At 35.6% G+C, this 15,619-nt stretch overlaps 2 protein-coding genes across 2 annotated transcripts; both read left to right on the plus strand.

Annotated features, from left to right (window-relative positions):
* Positions 1-548: 548 nt before the first annotated feature.
* Positions 549-2,369, plus strand: LOC148770445 (F-box/FBD/LRR-repeat protein At4g26340-like). The gene is made up of 2 exons (XM_088818310.1): positions 549-1,746; positions 2,107-2,369. The coding sequence occupies exons 1-2, from the start codon at positions 549-551 to the stop codon at positions 2,367-2,369; spliced, it is 1,461 nt and encodes a 486-aa protein (XP_088674436.1).
* Positions 2,370-12,841: 10,472 nt separating this feature from the next.
* LOC148770446 (F-box/FBD/LRR-repeat protein At4g00160-like) lies at positions 12,842-13,402 on the plus strand. The gene is made up of 2 exons (XM_088818311.1): positions 12,842-13,059; positions 13,195-13,402. Exons 1-2 carry the CDS (start codon positions 12,842-12,844, stop codon positions 13,400-13,402), a joined length of 426 nt encoding a protein of 141 aa, XP_088674437.1.
* Positions 13,403-15,619: the final 2,217 nt, after the last annotated feature.

Here is a 15,619-nt window from a genome sequence, read left to right on the forward strand (position 1 = left end):
AAAGTCAACCCCGAAAACCGGCGAAAAAATTAGGAAGAAAAAAAAAAGTCAACGCTAGAGACCGGTGGTGACAGACAAATTGTCCTTAAAATTGTGTGGTCAAAATTGAATAATTTGTGAAATTAAGGGGCTACTTTTTGTCTTTTACAAACCTCTAGACCATGTGTGAACTTTTTTGCAAAAAAGTTTATTATTTAGACCTTTTTATGAATAAGTATCAATTGATGGGCTTACTTGTAAAATGCCCTTAGAAAAAAAGCTTATCAAACATAATGGGCAATTTTGTATTTAAACAAAATTAGAAAACTCTAAAATAAGGGAAATAAGTCTGCAAGGAAATATAATCAATATAATTCTACCTACTGTAGATCTTGTTAGTGTACTACACGCCTCTATTTTACAAGCCGTAACAGATATTTATTAGGTTTCAAAGATTCAACCCCTCTTAACTATTTTAAGTTTATTGAGTCAGAAAACAATCTTTATTTTGCGTACTTTATTCGGAACTTGGGATTTTTTTGAGAGTGGAAAACCTTCGATTTGGTTCCATGGACAGGATATCCGATTTGCCAAAAGACATCTTGCAGAGAATACTTTATTTCCTCTCCCAAGAAGATGCTGTCCGAACCTCTGTCCTGTCCAAATCATGGCGTGATATCTGGTGCACTCGCCCCAATCTTGATTTTTCATCGGACAACTTCAAAGGACAGAGAAAAAAATTTATATCTATTATGGACGAGACTTTACAGCGATACTATGATCGAAGGTTGAGCGTGGAGGAATTCCACCTTTCTATATCGCTAGGCGATTTGTTTTACGATTTCGACCATGAATCGGCTCCGTTTCTTGAAAAATGGATCCCGTTACTCACGGATACGGGTACGAAGAGGTTTCGTCTTTCTATTCGTACGAGATGGAACACCGGTCGCGTTCGACTGCCTCCTGTAGTCTTTGGAGCAGTATCACTCCACGATTTGCACGTGGAAAGTTTCAGCTTGGACCAAATGGCTATTCAAAGTATAGTATTCTTGAAGAATCTAAAATCACTTCGTCTCGAAAAAGTCTGCATTGAGGACGAGGATTTCGATAAGATAATCGCAAACTGTATATTTATCGAAACTTTGGTCGTTAAAGATTGTAAAAGGTTGAGAACAATCAAGGTGAATGAACTTCGCAATCTCAAGTACTTCTTCTTCAAAGTGTGTCAGATAATCTTCGCGCACGGACTTTGTCCCATCGAAGTCCATCCCCCGTCTCTTGAAACCATCGACATTAGTGACGGTAATCTTCGGTTCAACAAAGGAGCGGATTTTCGTAATCTCGAAGATTTATCTCTGTGCGATGTGAAATCGTCGGTGGAACACTTGTCGTCGTGCAAATTCCCGAGTCTCAAATACTTGAACATTTCCGGTTGGCCGGATCTCAAAGAATCCCAGATATTTATTGATGCCCCAAACATACGCAATTTTGATTTTACAGAAAACTTTGTCCCGTCCATCTCTTTTGCCGCAACTTCCGGTGAGTGGGATTCGGTGATATACATAAACTTTGAGCTTTCGCAGGTTACTTCGTCGTGGTTCCTCAAGCTGAAAGAACTGCTCGACTCATTAAGCCAATCCGGAATTTCTCTGACTCTTTATCAGACTGATAATCAATATCCCATAATTGATGATGGTGATGGTGATGGTGATGGTGATGGTGATGGCGATGGCGATGGCGATGGCGATGGTGATGGTGATGGTGATGGTGATGTTGATGGTGATGGTGATGGTGATGGTGATGGTGATGGTGATGATGATGATGATGATGATGATGATGATGATGATGATGATGATGATGATGATGGTGTTGGTGGCGGTGATGGTGATGATGATGATGATGATGATGATGATGATGATGGTGGTGGTGATGGTGGTGGTGGTAATGGTGGTGGTGGTGGTGGTGGTGGTGGTGGTGGTGGTTGTGAACGTGTAATTCAAGAAATAATTAATTTGGTGCAAGACAACAGTTGTGACAAACCTGTCGCGGTGGAGAGCTTGAGGTTCCGTTGCCGTTTATCTTTGATTTCGTCTTTTTTAAATGGTGCATTTTGTATTTGTCGTCCAGGAAGCATCGAAGATTTCCTCAGCAGTGACGAAGAGGGCAGGGAACACATCAAGTGTCTGTGGAAAATTTTAATGCAGAGGGAAATTGGGAAGGAAGATAAGTTCTCACATTTGTGGTTTCGAGATTTGGAGGAAGTTAGAATGGAGATTTACGACGATAATGAAGAGAAATGGCATACGATAAGTTTGTCGGAACTGCTGAATGGTGAACAAAGGGGATTTCGTTCTATTCGCTTTGCATTGAAATGGAGACAAACTTTGTGAGTGTTTTTTTGAGTCGTTTCATTAAATTACGCATTGAGCGGATTTTTGAGTCTAAATTTTTGCTCCGAGTGATAGTTGTCCGTTTTTTCTATAAATCGTCTATCTATTACGTTGGGAAATTTTGAGATTTATATGGTCTTTTATAGCTCATGAGTTGGTAGTAGACCTTCGTTGCTTTTCAATTTCATTTTACGTTGGGTTAATAGCATTTTGCTATATGTACTTTGTCCGTTTTTGCACTTTTGCCACCTTAACAAAAAATATTTGCACGGGCATACCCAGAGCTGTTATTTGGGCTCACTTAACCACCTAAGGCGAATATTCTGGTGAATATTCACAATTTTCGGCGCACGCACGATGCACATGCGAAATTAGATGAACATTTTCGTCTTTTCATTTGAAGATTTCATATGGGATGAAATTGAAAGTTATAAGAACTCAATTAAACTTAATTTAAAACTTCCCCAAATTAAGAATTAATTAAAATAAAAGTTTGGTTTTTCTTCTTCCATTACGCTATAAATGAAGATTAATCACTCAGCACACCATCCCAAAGCCTTCGTCTTTGCGATGGCAAATTCTCCAACGCAATGCGCCATTCGAAGCAATTTACTAATCTTTTAAATTGATCATGATAAAAAAAACTCTAGTTTTTTTCTCAAGCAACGGATTTGCAGAAAACTCGTTCAAAGAAATCAGTTTAGACAAAGTATAACGAAGAGCGAGAAACAGATTTAATTTGATACCGTGCCATTTAGTGAACGAAAGTGGCGAAGATTTAGATCCTTCTACGGAGATAAATTGTAATGGAATTTGACAATACGGGACTTGAAGGATAGTAGGTCGTTAATGGGAGATATTATTTATTAAGGTGGTAAAGTGCAAAAAGGGGCAAAGTACATGTGGCTAAATGCCGTTAACCCTTACAATTTTATCAGTTTAAGAGTTGTGGCTTTTATTTTTGCAAACACGTCCACGGGGTATTTTGGTCTTTTCGAGTGTGTTGTCAAAAACTAAGCACATGGAGGTATCTGCTATTTTTTTTAGGACAAAATGCTCTTCGCCCCTTAGAAATTAAAAAAAGAGACACCCCCTTGTAAATTTAGTTTTTGTTGCACTCTGCCGCAAAGTAAAATTTCTGGCGGATTTTTTACCGGAACTGAAAAAACTCAGTCAACTTAGAGGCCATTATCGTCATTTCGCCTTTTCCCACCGTATCCGTAAATTCCCGAATATCATTCTCTTTGTTACAACAGGAAGTCAAAACACTTCACTCTCATTTCATCAATCAATTTGAGAACACAAAAACTAGGGCTATTCTCCCAGGGTGAGTTGTGCATATTTTGGTCCCAAAACTGAGAGAATCTTCCATTTCTTCTTCGATTAAATAGCCATTACAGTGTTTTCTGACTTAGTGATCCAAAAATTATGAGCTGCAAACGAAGAGAAGGAACGGAAAAGGAGAACATAGGTAATATATCGTTTCAATTCGAACAATGTGTACACATTTATCCAAATACATTCAAATAATGATAGTGATTATTGTTTATTGCAGGTGAATCGATGATTTTACTATTCCAATGCATCATGGGGTTAAGTTTATGAATCTTGCTACGCGGTGTTGAATTTGGTAGGAAAATGGACCATTTTGACAACTGTAATTCATACATGATGTCCTTGAGAGAAATTAATTATATGTCTGTTGAGTTAAGTCATTTTCAATAAGGTGATGACATGCAGTGTAAAATTGAGGTATTATCGCAGTTTAGGAGGAGCACATTGGGACTGTGCTGCGATGAAAGAATTGCTGACTGATTTTGATGCAATGAATTTAGGGAATTTTGTTGATGAAAATGAGGTTGTTGGTGTGTTTGTTCAGCATATGTACCAAGGAGAACCAAGAGAAGAAGAAGTTGAAAGAAAATGACGATAATAGCCTTTACGTTGATGGAGTTTTTTCAATTCTGATAAAAAAAAATTAGTCGAAAATTTGACTTTGGGATAAAATGCAACAAAAAACAAAATTTACAAGCGGGCAGCTGCTAAAGCCTCATCTCTACCTGTAGAATGGAAGACTCCCCATTTCCAACGTCTCTTTTTTGAATTTCTATGGGGGAAAGTGCGAATTTGTGAAACTTTCTAGGGGCCGAAGTGCATTTTATCCATTTTTTTATGACAGGGGGAATCGCAAAGTTGCGATTTTCACAGGTGTAGTAAACGCAATTCACTCTAATATTGGGACTAAAAATGTAATTATCCTAATGATGACAAAATTTTCAAACAAATTTCAGAAAAAAAATCAAACAAATTTTCAAATTTAAACATATCAGTTTTTAGGCAAATTGTGAAAAAACTCCCTAAGGTAAAGCCTAATTACAAAATAGAAGGTGGCTAGAATTAATACTAGATTTTTCTTACTTCAATACCACCAAAATAGAAATTAGATAATAAATAGTTAAATATTTTTACAATATTAAAATATGAGGGGCTATTTTAGTCTTTTACAAACTTCTGGACCATGTGTGAATTTTTTTATAAAAGAGTTTATTATTTGAACTTCTTTATGAAATAATACTCATTCATGGGATTATATGTAAAATGCCCATAAAATAAAGGCTATAAAAAATAAACAACAATTTTTGATTGGAATTTTTGTGCATAAGTCTACAACCAAGCATCTTTATTATTCTAGGTTTAGGGGCTATATCTCTTTCACCAATAAGCTCATCCCTTTAATATTTATTATAAATAAAGGAAACATTCATGTATACGCCAATATTATCCTCAACCATTTATACCCAATTCTTAATTGTAACCCAAAAGTATAATCAATTTTGTCCACAAAAATCCAATTTTGACTACAAAAATTCAATTTTGACTTTTTTTTGGAGCATACTTTAATATGCTCCAATTTCATCCTTAACTTAATTTAATCTCAATTTAACACCAAATTTTACAAATTATTCAATTTTGACCCAAAACTTTTTTTTTTCAAAAAAAAAAATTTGCCGCCGGATTCCGGCGTTGACTGTTCAATTTTTTTTTCTTTCTTTCGGATTTTTTCTCCGGTCTCCGGCGTTGACTTTTTCTTTTTTCTTTTTTCTTTTATTTTCTTCCGGATTTTTTCGCCGATTTCCGGCGTTGACCGACGGTCTTTGGCGTTGATTTTTTTAAGTTTTTTTTGTTTGTTTTTTTTTTACGTCCGCCGCTAAACGTTGACCGTAATTGTGCTGTCACTGACAGTAAATTAACGTAATTATACTGTGTTAATTAACGTAAATGTAATGCCGTTGACAATACATTTATGTAATTGTTCTGCCGTTTACAGTAAATTAACGTAATATTATATTTTTTTATTTTTTGTTATTTGGTTTGATTTGTTGACAAGTCAACGTAATTATATTACTGTCGTTGACAGTAAAATAATTGTAAACACAATAATATTACTGTCAACAACATCAATATTATTATTTTTTTGGGTTTTTTTGTTTTGTTTGAGTTATCCACGGAGTAACGTAATAATATTACTGTCTATTATTGTAATATTACTGTAGTCACAATAATATTACTGTGGTTGACGGTAATATTACTGTTGTTATAGTAATATTTGCTGTCAACCACATCAACATTATTATTTTGCTTGAAATTTTTTGTTTGTTTGAGTTATTCATGGAGTAACGTAATATATAATATTACTGTCTATTATTGTAATAGTACTGTGGTTGACGGTAATATCACTGTTGCTATAGTAATATTACTGTCACTCACAGTAATATTAATTATTTTGACTTTTTATTATGTTTACATTTGTTGAACGGTCAACATAGTAATATTACTCTATTACATAATAATAATGAGTTTTATTGTGTTAATATTATTGTGCTAGAGATTTATATAGCAATATTACTGTGTTAGACTATAGTTTAGTTAATTTTACTGTGTTTAACAGTAATATAGTTAATATTACTGTCAATCACAACAATATTGTTGTTTAAACGAAAAAAAAATTACAAAAAGAAAGAAAAGAAAAAAAAAAATCGAAAAAGTCAACGCCGGAAACCAACGAAAAAATCCGGAAGAAATTTTTTTTTAGAAAATTCAACGCCTGAATCTGGCCGGAAAAAAAAATTTTGAATTTAAAAAGAAAAAAAAGTTTTGGGTCAAAATTGAATAATTTGTGAAATTTGGGATCAAATTGAGGTTAAATTAAGTTAAGGATGAAATTGGAGTATATTAAAGTATGAGGGGTTATTTTAGTCCTTTACGAAAATCTGGACCATGTGTGGACTTATTGGTAAAAGAGATTTTTGTCTGGATCTTTTTATGAATAAGTAGCCACTGATGGACTTATTTGTAATAACCCCTTTTTGATTTAAACAAAATTAGAAAAATATAGCTAATAATAGTTGATTAATAATAAAATAAGGGAAATAGGTCTGCAAGGAAATAAAATCAATATATTAAGTGTATTGCACACGCCTCTCTATTTTGCAAGCCGTAACAGAAATTTATTAGGGTTCAAAGATTCAACCCCTTTTAACTATTTTAAGTTTATTGTGTCGGAATTTGCGTATTTTATTCGGAATTTGGAATTTTTTAAGAGTGAAAAATCTTCGATTTGGTTCCATGGACAGGCTATCCGATTTGCCCGAAAGACATCTTGCAGAGAATACTTTATTTCCTCTCCCAAAAAGATGTTGTTCGAACATCTGTCTTGTCAAAATCATGGCGTGACATCTGGTGCACTCGTCCCAATCTTGATTTTTCATATAGAAACTTCAAAGGAAATAGAAAAATATTTCTCTCTATTATGGACAAGACTTTACAGCGGTAATATGATCAAAGGTTGTGCGTGGAGGAATTCCACCTTTCTATATTGCTAGGTGATTTGTTTTACGATTTCGACCATGAATCGGCTCCGTTTCTTGAAAAATGGATCCCGTTACTCACGAATACGGGTACGAAGAAGTTTTGTCTTTCTATTCGTACGAGATGGAACACCGGTCGTGTTCAACTGCCTCCTGTAGTCTTTGGAGCAGAATCACTCTGCGATTTGCACGTGGAAAAATTCAGCTTGGACCGAATGGCTATTCAAAGTATAGTGTTCTTGAAGCATCTAAAATCACTTCGTCTCGAAAAATTCTGCATTGAGGACGAGATTTTCGAGAAGATAATCTCAAACTGTATTCTTATCGAAACTCCGGTCGTCAAAGATTGTGAGAAGTTGAGAACAATCAAGGTGAATGATCTTCGCAATCTCAAGTATTTCTTCATCAAAGTGTCTCAAATAATCTTCGCAGACGGACTTTGTCCCGTCGAAGTACATCCCCCGTCTCTTGAAACCATTTACATTCGTGATGGTAATCTTCGGTTCTACGAAGGAGCGGATTTTCGTAATCTCAAAGATTTATCTCTTTGCTGCGTTGAATCGTCAGTGGACTACTTGTCGTCGTGTAAATTCCCGAGTCTCAGAAACTTGAAAATTTCCGGTTGGTCGGGTCTCAAAGAATCACATATATTTATTGATGCCCCAAACATACTCTATTTTTACTTTATAGACAACTTTGTCCCGTCCATCTCTTTTGCCGCAACTTCCGGCGAGTGGGATTCGGTGATACAAGTAAACTTTGAGCTTTCGCAGTTCACTTCGTCGTGGTTCCTCAACCTAAAAGAACTGCTCGAGTCATTAAGCCAATCCCGAATTTCTCTAACTCTTTATCAGATTAATTATCAATATCCCACGGATAACGGCGAACACATAATTCAAGAAATAATTAATTTGGTGCACGACAACGGCTGTGATAAGCCTGCATTGATGGAGAGGTTGACGTTCCGTTGCCATTTATCTTTGATTTCGTCTTTTTTAAACGGTGTGTTTTGTATTTGTCGTCCAAGAAACATCCACGATTGCATCAGCAGCGACAAAGAGGATAGGGAACGTGTCGAGTGTCTGCGGAAAATTCTAATGCGGAGGGAAATTGGAAAAGAAGATAAATTCTCAGAGCTGTGGTTTCGAGATTTGGAGGAAGTGAGAATGGAGATTTATGACAAGAATGAAAAGGAATGGCATACGATAGAACTGCCGAACGATGAACAAAGAGGATATCATTTTATTCGCTTTGCATTGAAATGGAGACAAACTTTGCGAGTGTTTTTTGAGTCTTAAGTTTCATTAAATTACGGATTGAGTGAATTTTACGCATGAGTTGGTAGTCGACGACCTTCGTTGCTTTCAATTTTGTTTTAAGTTCTATCAACGAGCCCAATTTTATTTCTAGTTCCAAATAATAGTACAGTTGAGAAATTAGTTTTTTTATGTCGAACTTAACTATGTGTGTGACCCCTTGTTATTGCATTTATCAATTGAAAGGGAGTTATGAGCTAATTAATATTGCGAGTAGAAGGGGGTTTAAGGTGCTATTTACCTAAAATTAAATTCAAGCAAGTGATGACCGAAAAATGCTAAAAATTTACATGTAAAAAATTTTGAATTTTGCACAGCCCCTAAAAATTCAAAAAAGGGATACTTCCCTTTAGAAATATTATTTTGGTTGCACTTTACTTCAGAAGCCAATTTTTGGAGGGCATTGTGCAACAAAAATAACATTTTATAGGGGCAACATGCAGAAAAAGAGTGTTTTTAACGGGCAACGTGGAACAAAAATAATTTTTAAAGGGGCAAGAAACGTCTTTGCTTCCGTCTTTTTTAAACGGCGCTTACGATTTGTCGACCACGAAACGTCAAAGACTACCTCTAAGGCAAGAAAGGGGAGAGAGAAAGGATAGAGTGTCTGTGGAAGATTCTAAAAAAGACGAATTAGACCGATACGAAGAGTTGTGGTTGCAAGAGCTGGAGGATGTGAACGTGGAGATTAACGACAATAATCGAGACGAATGGCATCCGATGGCGACTTTGTCTGAATTGCAAAACTACGATCGGCAAATGGAACTTACTGTTGTTCGCTTTGTCTTGAAATGGAGACAAACTTTGTGAGTCTTTTGAGTCTGATTAATTCGTTATTTGTTCATACGAATTACGGTTCCATTTTCGATTCGAAAAAGTGTAATATTGGGACTGCTGGTTTAATGTCACATAATCTGGATTATCTACTGTTGTTTGAGTTTATGTTATCACATGATCTGGATTATCATTTAAGAGGATGTTCATTGTAATCTTTCCGGTTTTTTACTGTATTACAGATGTAATATAAATGCTACATGACCATTTTTTTTAGGGGAAAGTACAGTTTGCACCCCTAAACTATAGGGTCTGTCACAAACACCCCCCTAAACTACAAAACGTAACAAACTAACCCTCCGTTTCCAATCCGTTTGTGGTGTGCTGACATGGCAAGTTGACTTTCTCCAAATAAATCGTTTTTACAATTTTACCCTCAGTTATATATATATATATATATATATATATATATATATATATATATATATATATATATATATATATATATATATATATATATATATATATATATGTGTGTGTGTGTGTAGAATTAACATTTTATTTTAATGGTATAAATGGGAATCTTGCTGCACCATGGTTACAGTTGCTCGTTGAAAAAACCTAAAAACCCAACGGCAACAAAACAACGCCGTGCCGGAGGAAGGTCAATCAAACACAAATCAATCAAAAAAAGTCCTTAGAATACTTGCAGAGCACCGGATTGGTGATGCCAACCATGCCGATGGTGAAGTCGACGGGGATCAACGAGGGCTTATGGCGCGAAGACAAAGCCCACCACAACAAATTTTGCACGGAAATTCAGGGATTTCGAGGATTTTAGAAACAAGTTTGTGGCTCAGATCTTGATTCTTCTCTTCTCTTCTCCTCTTCTATTTTTTATTTTTACTTTTTGGAACAAAAATAAAACAGGGGATGATTTCTATGGTTTAATTGGGTTTTGCTGGAGAACTTTAATACTAGATGGGTTTTGCAAAAAGACAAATAGGGGTTAGTCTAGGTTTTTAAAAAGAAAAAAAAAAAGAAATTAAGCTTGCAATTTCTATCTTGATAACTTGGATCTGATGCATATGAGTGTATAAGATGAGAGGAGAGAGACAAAGAAGATGAGAGGAGAGGGACAAAGAGGAGAGAACCTCTGTGGATAGAAAAAGAGAAAAAAAAGGCGAGAAGAAGAAGAGAGAGGAGAGAGACCAAAATTGATGGGCAAAGAAGTAATTGCACATGAAAATTGAAGGTGTTAGTTTTTTTAACGTTGACCATAAAATACAGGGGTTAGTTTGTTACGTTTTGTAGTTCAGGGGGGTGTTTGTGACAGACCCTATAGTTCAGGGGTGCAAACTGTACTTTCCCCTTTTTTTTATTTTAATCACTACATCTCCTTCGTCATTTATTTATTTGGGTAAATTACGATGAACCACCTCATGTTTGTCTAATTGTAAAAATCCCCCCTGACTAATGTTTTTGACTGTTTAAATTCACAGGAAATGTGTTTTGTCCGGTTTATCCTTTAGTTTATTGAAACAAAAAAAAAAAGTAAATTATGAAAAACCCCCTGATGTAAGGTCTAATTATGAAAATCCTCCCCCGACACATATTTGCTAAACAAGTGTTTTTCCTTGGGTATTTTGCAAGAAATACCCTTGTATAATTTTTAATTGCCAAAAAAACCATCGTGTTAAAAGAATTAGCAAAGACCCCCTCATGAAAGTTAGTCAAAGCCGAAAAACACCTTAACAGCTTTTCGTGATGCCCAATTACGGATTGTGCAGCTAGAGTAAGTTTTTGGACACGAAAAGTCAAACATACCATTAAACTTCAAAATTATGAAAATTATAGTTTCAACCCGAAAATTTTTATAAGCCAAATTAAAATTTTCAATTCAGTCCTTTTCATTTTCGAAAAAGTCCTCTTCTTCAATCTGCTCTACATCGTCACCGTATGCTGCCATCTTCATCATCAAACAATGCATAAATCACAAAAAACTGAAGAACATAGAGAAAATAACGTCTTCCCCAAAAAAATTCTTCTTCTCCATTGAATCACCACCACCACCACCAACGCCTCCGCCCCACCCCTTTCCTTCCACCACCTGCTTCCTCCACTATCCTTGCTCACACCCTCCGTTACAGAGGCTAATTCCCCTTCTCCTCCACCGCCACGTTCTTGAACCCCACTTTCCGCGCGCGCCCGTCCACCCCCCTCCTCATTACCACACTAAGCTACTTTTGGCTATAGGGGCAGGTTCAATGTAGATTTAACGGGGGCATACATTTTCCGGCCAAATCGAGTCGTACAACTTCGACTCCGGTGAAATATAAGGGTGGTGTTCTAGCTCGAAATAGGTTCGAACAAGGCAGGCGTTTTTCCGGACCAACCACACGGTACCACTTTGATTGCGGCGAGATCTTAGGCATGAACACCGAGTGCGGCGAGACTTTCAGACTTTGGGTTTTGCTGCAAATGATTAGCGTTTTTTATTTCCCTTTTTTTCTCGCTTTTTTAGTATTTCTTTTATAAGGGTAATTTGGTCAATTCACATAAGTCAACAATAAATTTCAAAATAAGGGTGGGTGTGCTTTGAAAAACACAACATATGGGGCTTCTTGCTAATTGTTTTAACAAAGGGTGTTTTTGGCAATTAGAGAAAACACAGCGAGGTCTGTGCTATTAGCTCGTTTTCCTGCCCAAGTTAACACGAAAAGGGAATTGCTTTTTGCGGTTTGAAAATTGCTATTTGCGGTTTCTCACAAACCCCCCAAAAAAACACTTTATATCACTAAAACCCCAAAACTTTCCAAAAAAGTCCAAAAACCCCCCCAAAACGTTCCGGGCGTTCGTACACGCCTTGGTCACCCATCTTGGGCGTTCGAACATTTTTTTGTGAAAAAAAAGCCCTACAAATCGATTTGTAGGGCTTTTTAACATGAAATTGGTTCCGTAATCGACCTACCCAATGCATATTACACATAAAAGAGTCGAAATTACATCAAAAAATCGAAGCCCAACCCTTATTCAACCTTGATTTCGAATTTTCGAATTTTTTTTTTTTTTTGCTATTTGTAGTTTTGGGGGTTTTTTTGATATTTCTAAAAGTTTTGGGGGGTTTTGTTATAAACCGCGAATAGCAATTTTGTGACCGCAAATAGCATTTCATCACGAAAATGAGGCGGTTGACGAAAATTATAAAAAAAACTGGTTATTTGAAGACCAATTTTATACCAAGAAAAATTGAAGGACCAAAATCGAAAAAGATGTATAATATAAGTACCAAAATTGTAATTATACTCTAAATATGGGATCTACTTTAAATAATAAGAATCCTAAAAGAAGGAAATTTATAAATATACTGCAAGCCGCAAGGAAGGAAATCAATATTGTAATTCTAGCTCTCATAGAGTTGTAAGTACTTGAAACTAATCGTAATATATGTAAGTTGAACCCATCTTTTATTAATTGACGAAAATAAATTTAGGGTTTATTAGATTCCAACTCCATGGACAAAATATCCGAGTTGCCACAAGAGATCTTACAGCAAATACTGTATTTCCTCTCCCAAGAAGATGCTGTCCGAACATCTGTCTTGTCGAAATCACGGCGTAATATTTGGTGCACTCGTCCCAATCTTGATTTTTCAGAAGCCACCTTCAAAGGTGACGAACAATATTTTCTATCCACCGTGGACAGCACTTTACAAGGGTACCGTGATCAAAGGTTGACCATAGAGGAATTTCATCTCTTTTGATGGTTAGACAAATTGGATACGGAGTCGATTCTCGAAAAGTGGATCCCAACACTCACAAAGACGGGTGTGAAGAAGTTTCGTCTCTCTATCGTTTTGGAGAATAGACATGGACTTTTGAGACGGCCACCTGTAGTCCTCGGAGGATCGCTCGAAGATTTGTACGTGGAATCGTTCATATTGGACAACTCGTTTGACGAAAGGATAGTAATCTCTAAGCATCTGAAAAGACTTCATCTCGAGAAAGTCTACATCGGAACGACACTTTTCGGCATATACTCTCGAGATGCTCTTTGGTCGAAGCTATGTCTCTGAAATATTAAGATTAACAATAATCTTCGTCTTCTGAAGAAGTTTTCACTTGATATGATGATGTGACCGAGTGATAAATTTTGTATAATCAAAATGCGTGCCCTATCTATCGAAACCATTGAAATTACTCGCGGTGGTAACCTTAGGTTCCACCGAGGAGCGGATATTCGTAATCTCAAAGATTTATATTTGCGAGGCGTGAAGTCGTCGTTGGACCACTTGTCGTCGTGTAAATTCCCGAGCCTAAAATACTTGACCTTCCACGATTGCGATGGATTGAAAAAAGTCAAGCTATTTATTCATGCCCCGAACATAAATCATTTTAAATTATTTCAAGGAATTTTTTTCCCGTCAATCTCTTTCGCAACGACTACTTCCGGGAAGTGGTGTTCGGAAATACAGTTGACGTGTCGGCATCCGAACGGTGCTCCGTCTTCGTGGCTACTCAAGTTAAAAGAACTGCTCAAGTCGTTAAGTCAATCCAAAATTTATCTGAGAATTCATGAATCTTCAATGAATCACGACGACGTAATTCAAGAAAACATCGTTAATCTGGTGCAAGGCGTCAACAGTCGTGATAAACCGGTTGCCGTGGAGAACCTGAGAATCCGATGGCATTTATCTTCTACTGCTTCGTCTCTTTTAAACGGTGCGTTTAGTATTTGTCGACCGAGAATCATTGGTGAGTACGGGGACTTCAAATGGAACAGGGAACGGATCGAGTGCATGTGGAAGATTCTAATCGAGAGAGAAATCGGAGAGCGATTCAAACACGAGTTGTGGTTGCAAGATTTGGAGCAAGTAAGCTTGGTGATTGCTAAAAGGAATGGAGTAAGATGGCATCGAATAACTCTGTCGGATTTGCTGAAGTTGCGAGATACCGAATTCAATGTTGTTTGCTTTGCATTGAAATGGAGAGAGAATTAAGTTTTTTGGGAGATCCTTCAAATTCAAGAAACCAAGAATGGCAATTTGCAGTTGCTAACATATACAGTTAAACCTCTATAAATTAATACAGTCGAGACTAGGAAAATTCTATTAATTTAGCGAATTATTAAATTATAGAAACCATTACTTAATTGAAGTTATTAATTTATGGGGTTTTTGTGATAAAGTCCCCAACCATACACATTTATTATTCTAGGTTTATGGGCTATATCTCTTTTACCAATAAGCCCACATTTTTAATATTTATTATAAATAAAGGAAACATTCATGTATATCCCAATATTACCCTCAACCCTTTATACCCAATTTTTAATATGCTATAATTTCATCCTTAACTTAATTTAACCTCAATTTGATCCCAAATTTCACAAATTATTCAATTTTGACCCCAAATATGTTTTTTTTCCAATTTTATTTTTTTTCAATTTTTTTTTTCGGCCGGACTCCGGCGTTGACTTTTCAAATTTTTTTTTTCTTCCGGATTTTTTCGCCGGTTTCTGGCGTTGACTTTTTCTTTTTTTTCCTTTCCTTTTTTCTTCTCTTGTCTTCCGGATTTTTTCGCCGGTTTCCGACGTTGACTTTTTTTAGAGTTTTTTAAGTTTTTTTTTTTTTTGTGTTTTTTACGTCCGTCGCTAAACGTTGACCGTAATTGTGCTGTCACAGACAGTAAATTAACGTAATTATACTGTCAATGATAGTTAATTAACGTAATTATACTGCCGTTGACAATACATTTATATAATTGTTCTGTCGTTGACAGTAAATTAATGTAATATTATTATTTTTTATTTTTTGTTATATTTTTTTTATTTTGTTTGATTTGTTGACAAGTCAACGTAATTATATTACTGTCGTTGACAGTAAAATAACTGTAAACACAATAATATTACTGTCAACAACATCAATATTTTTTTTTTCTGGTTTTTGCTTTGTTTGAATTATTCACGGAGTAACGTAATAATATTACTGTCTATTATTGTAATATTACTGTAAACACAATAATATTACTGTGGTTGACGGTAATATTACTGTTGTTATAGTAATATTGATGTCAACCACATCAATATTATTATTTTGTTTGTATTTTTTTGTTTGTTTGAGTTATTCACGAAGTAACGTAATAATATTACTGTCTATTATTGTAATATTACTGTGGTTGACGGTAATATTATTGTTGTTATAGTAATATTACTGTCACTCACAGTAATATTAATTCTTTTGGTTTTTTTTTATTATGTTTACATTTGTTGAACGGTCAACATAATAATATTA

Source organism: Erythranthe guttata, chromosome 5 (assembly GCF_056151865.1).
Source record: "Erythranthe guttata isolate IM_541 chromosome 5, IM_541, whole genome shotgun sequence".
Lineage (NCBI taxonomy): Eukaryota > Viridiplantae > Streptophyta > Magnoliopsida > Lamiales > Phrymaceae > Erythranthe > Erythranthe guttata.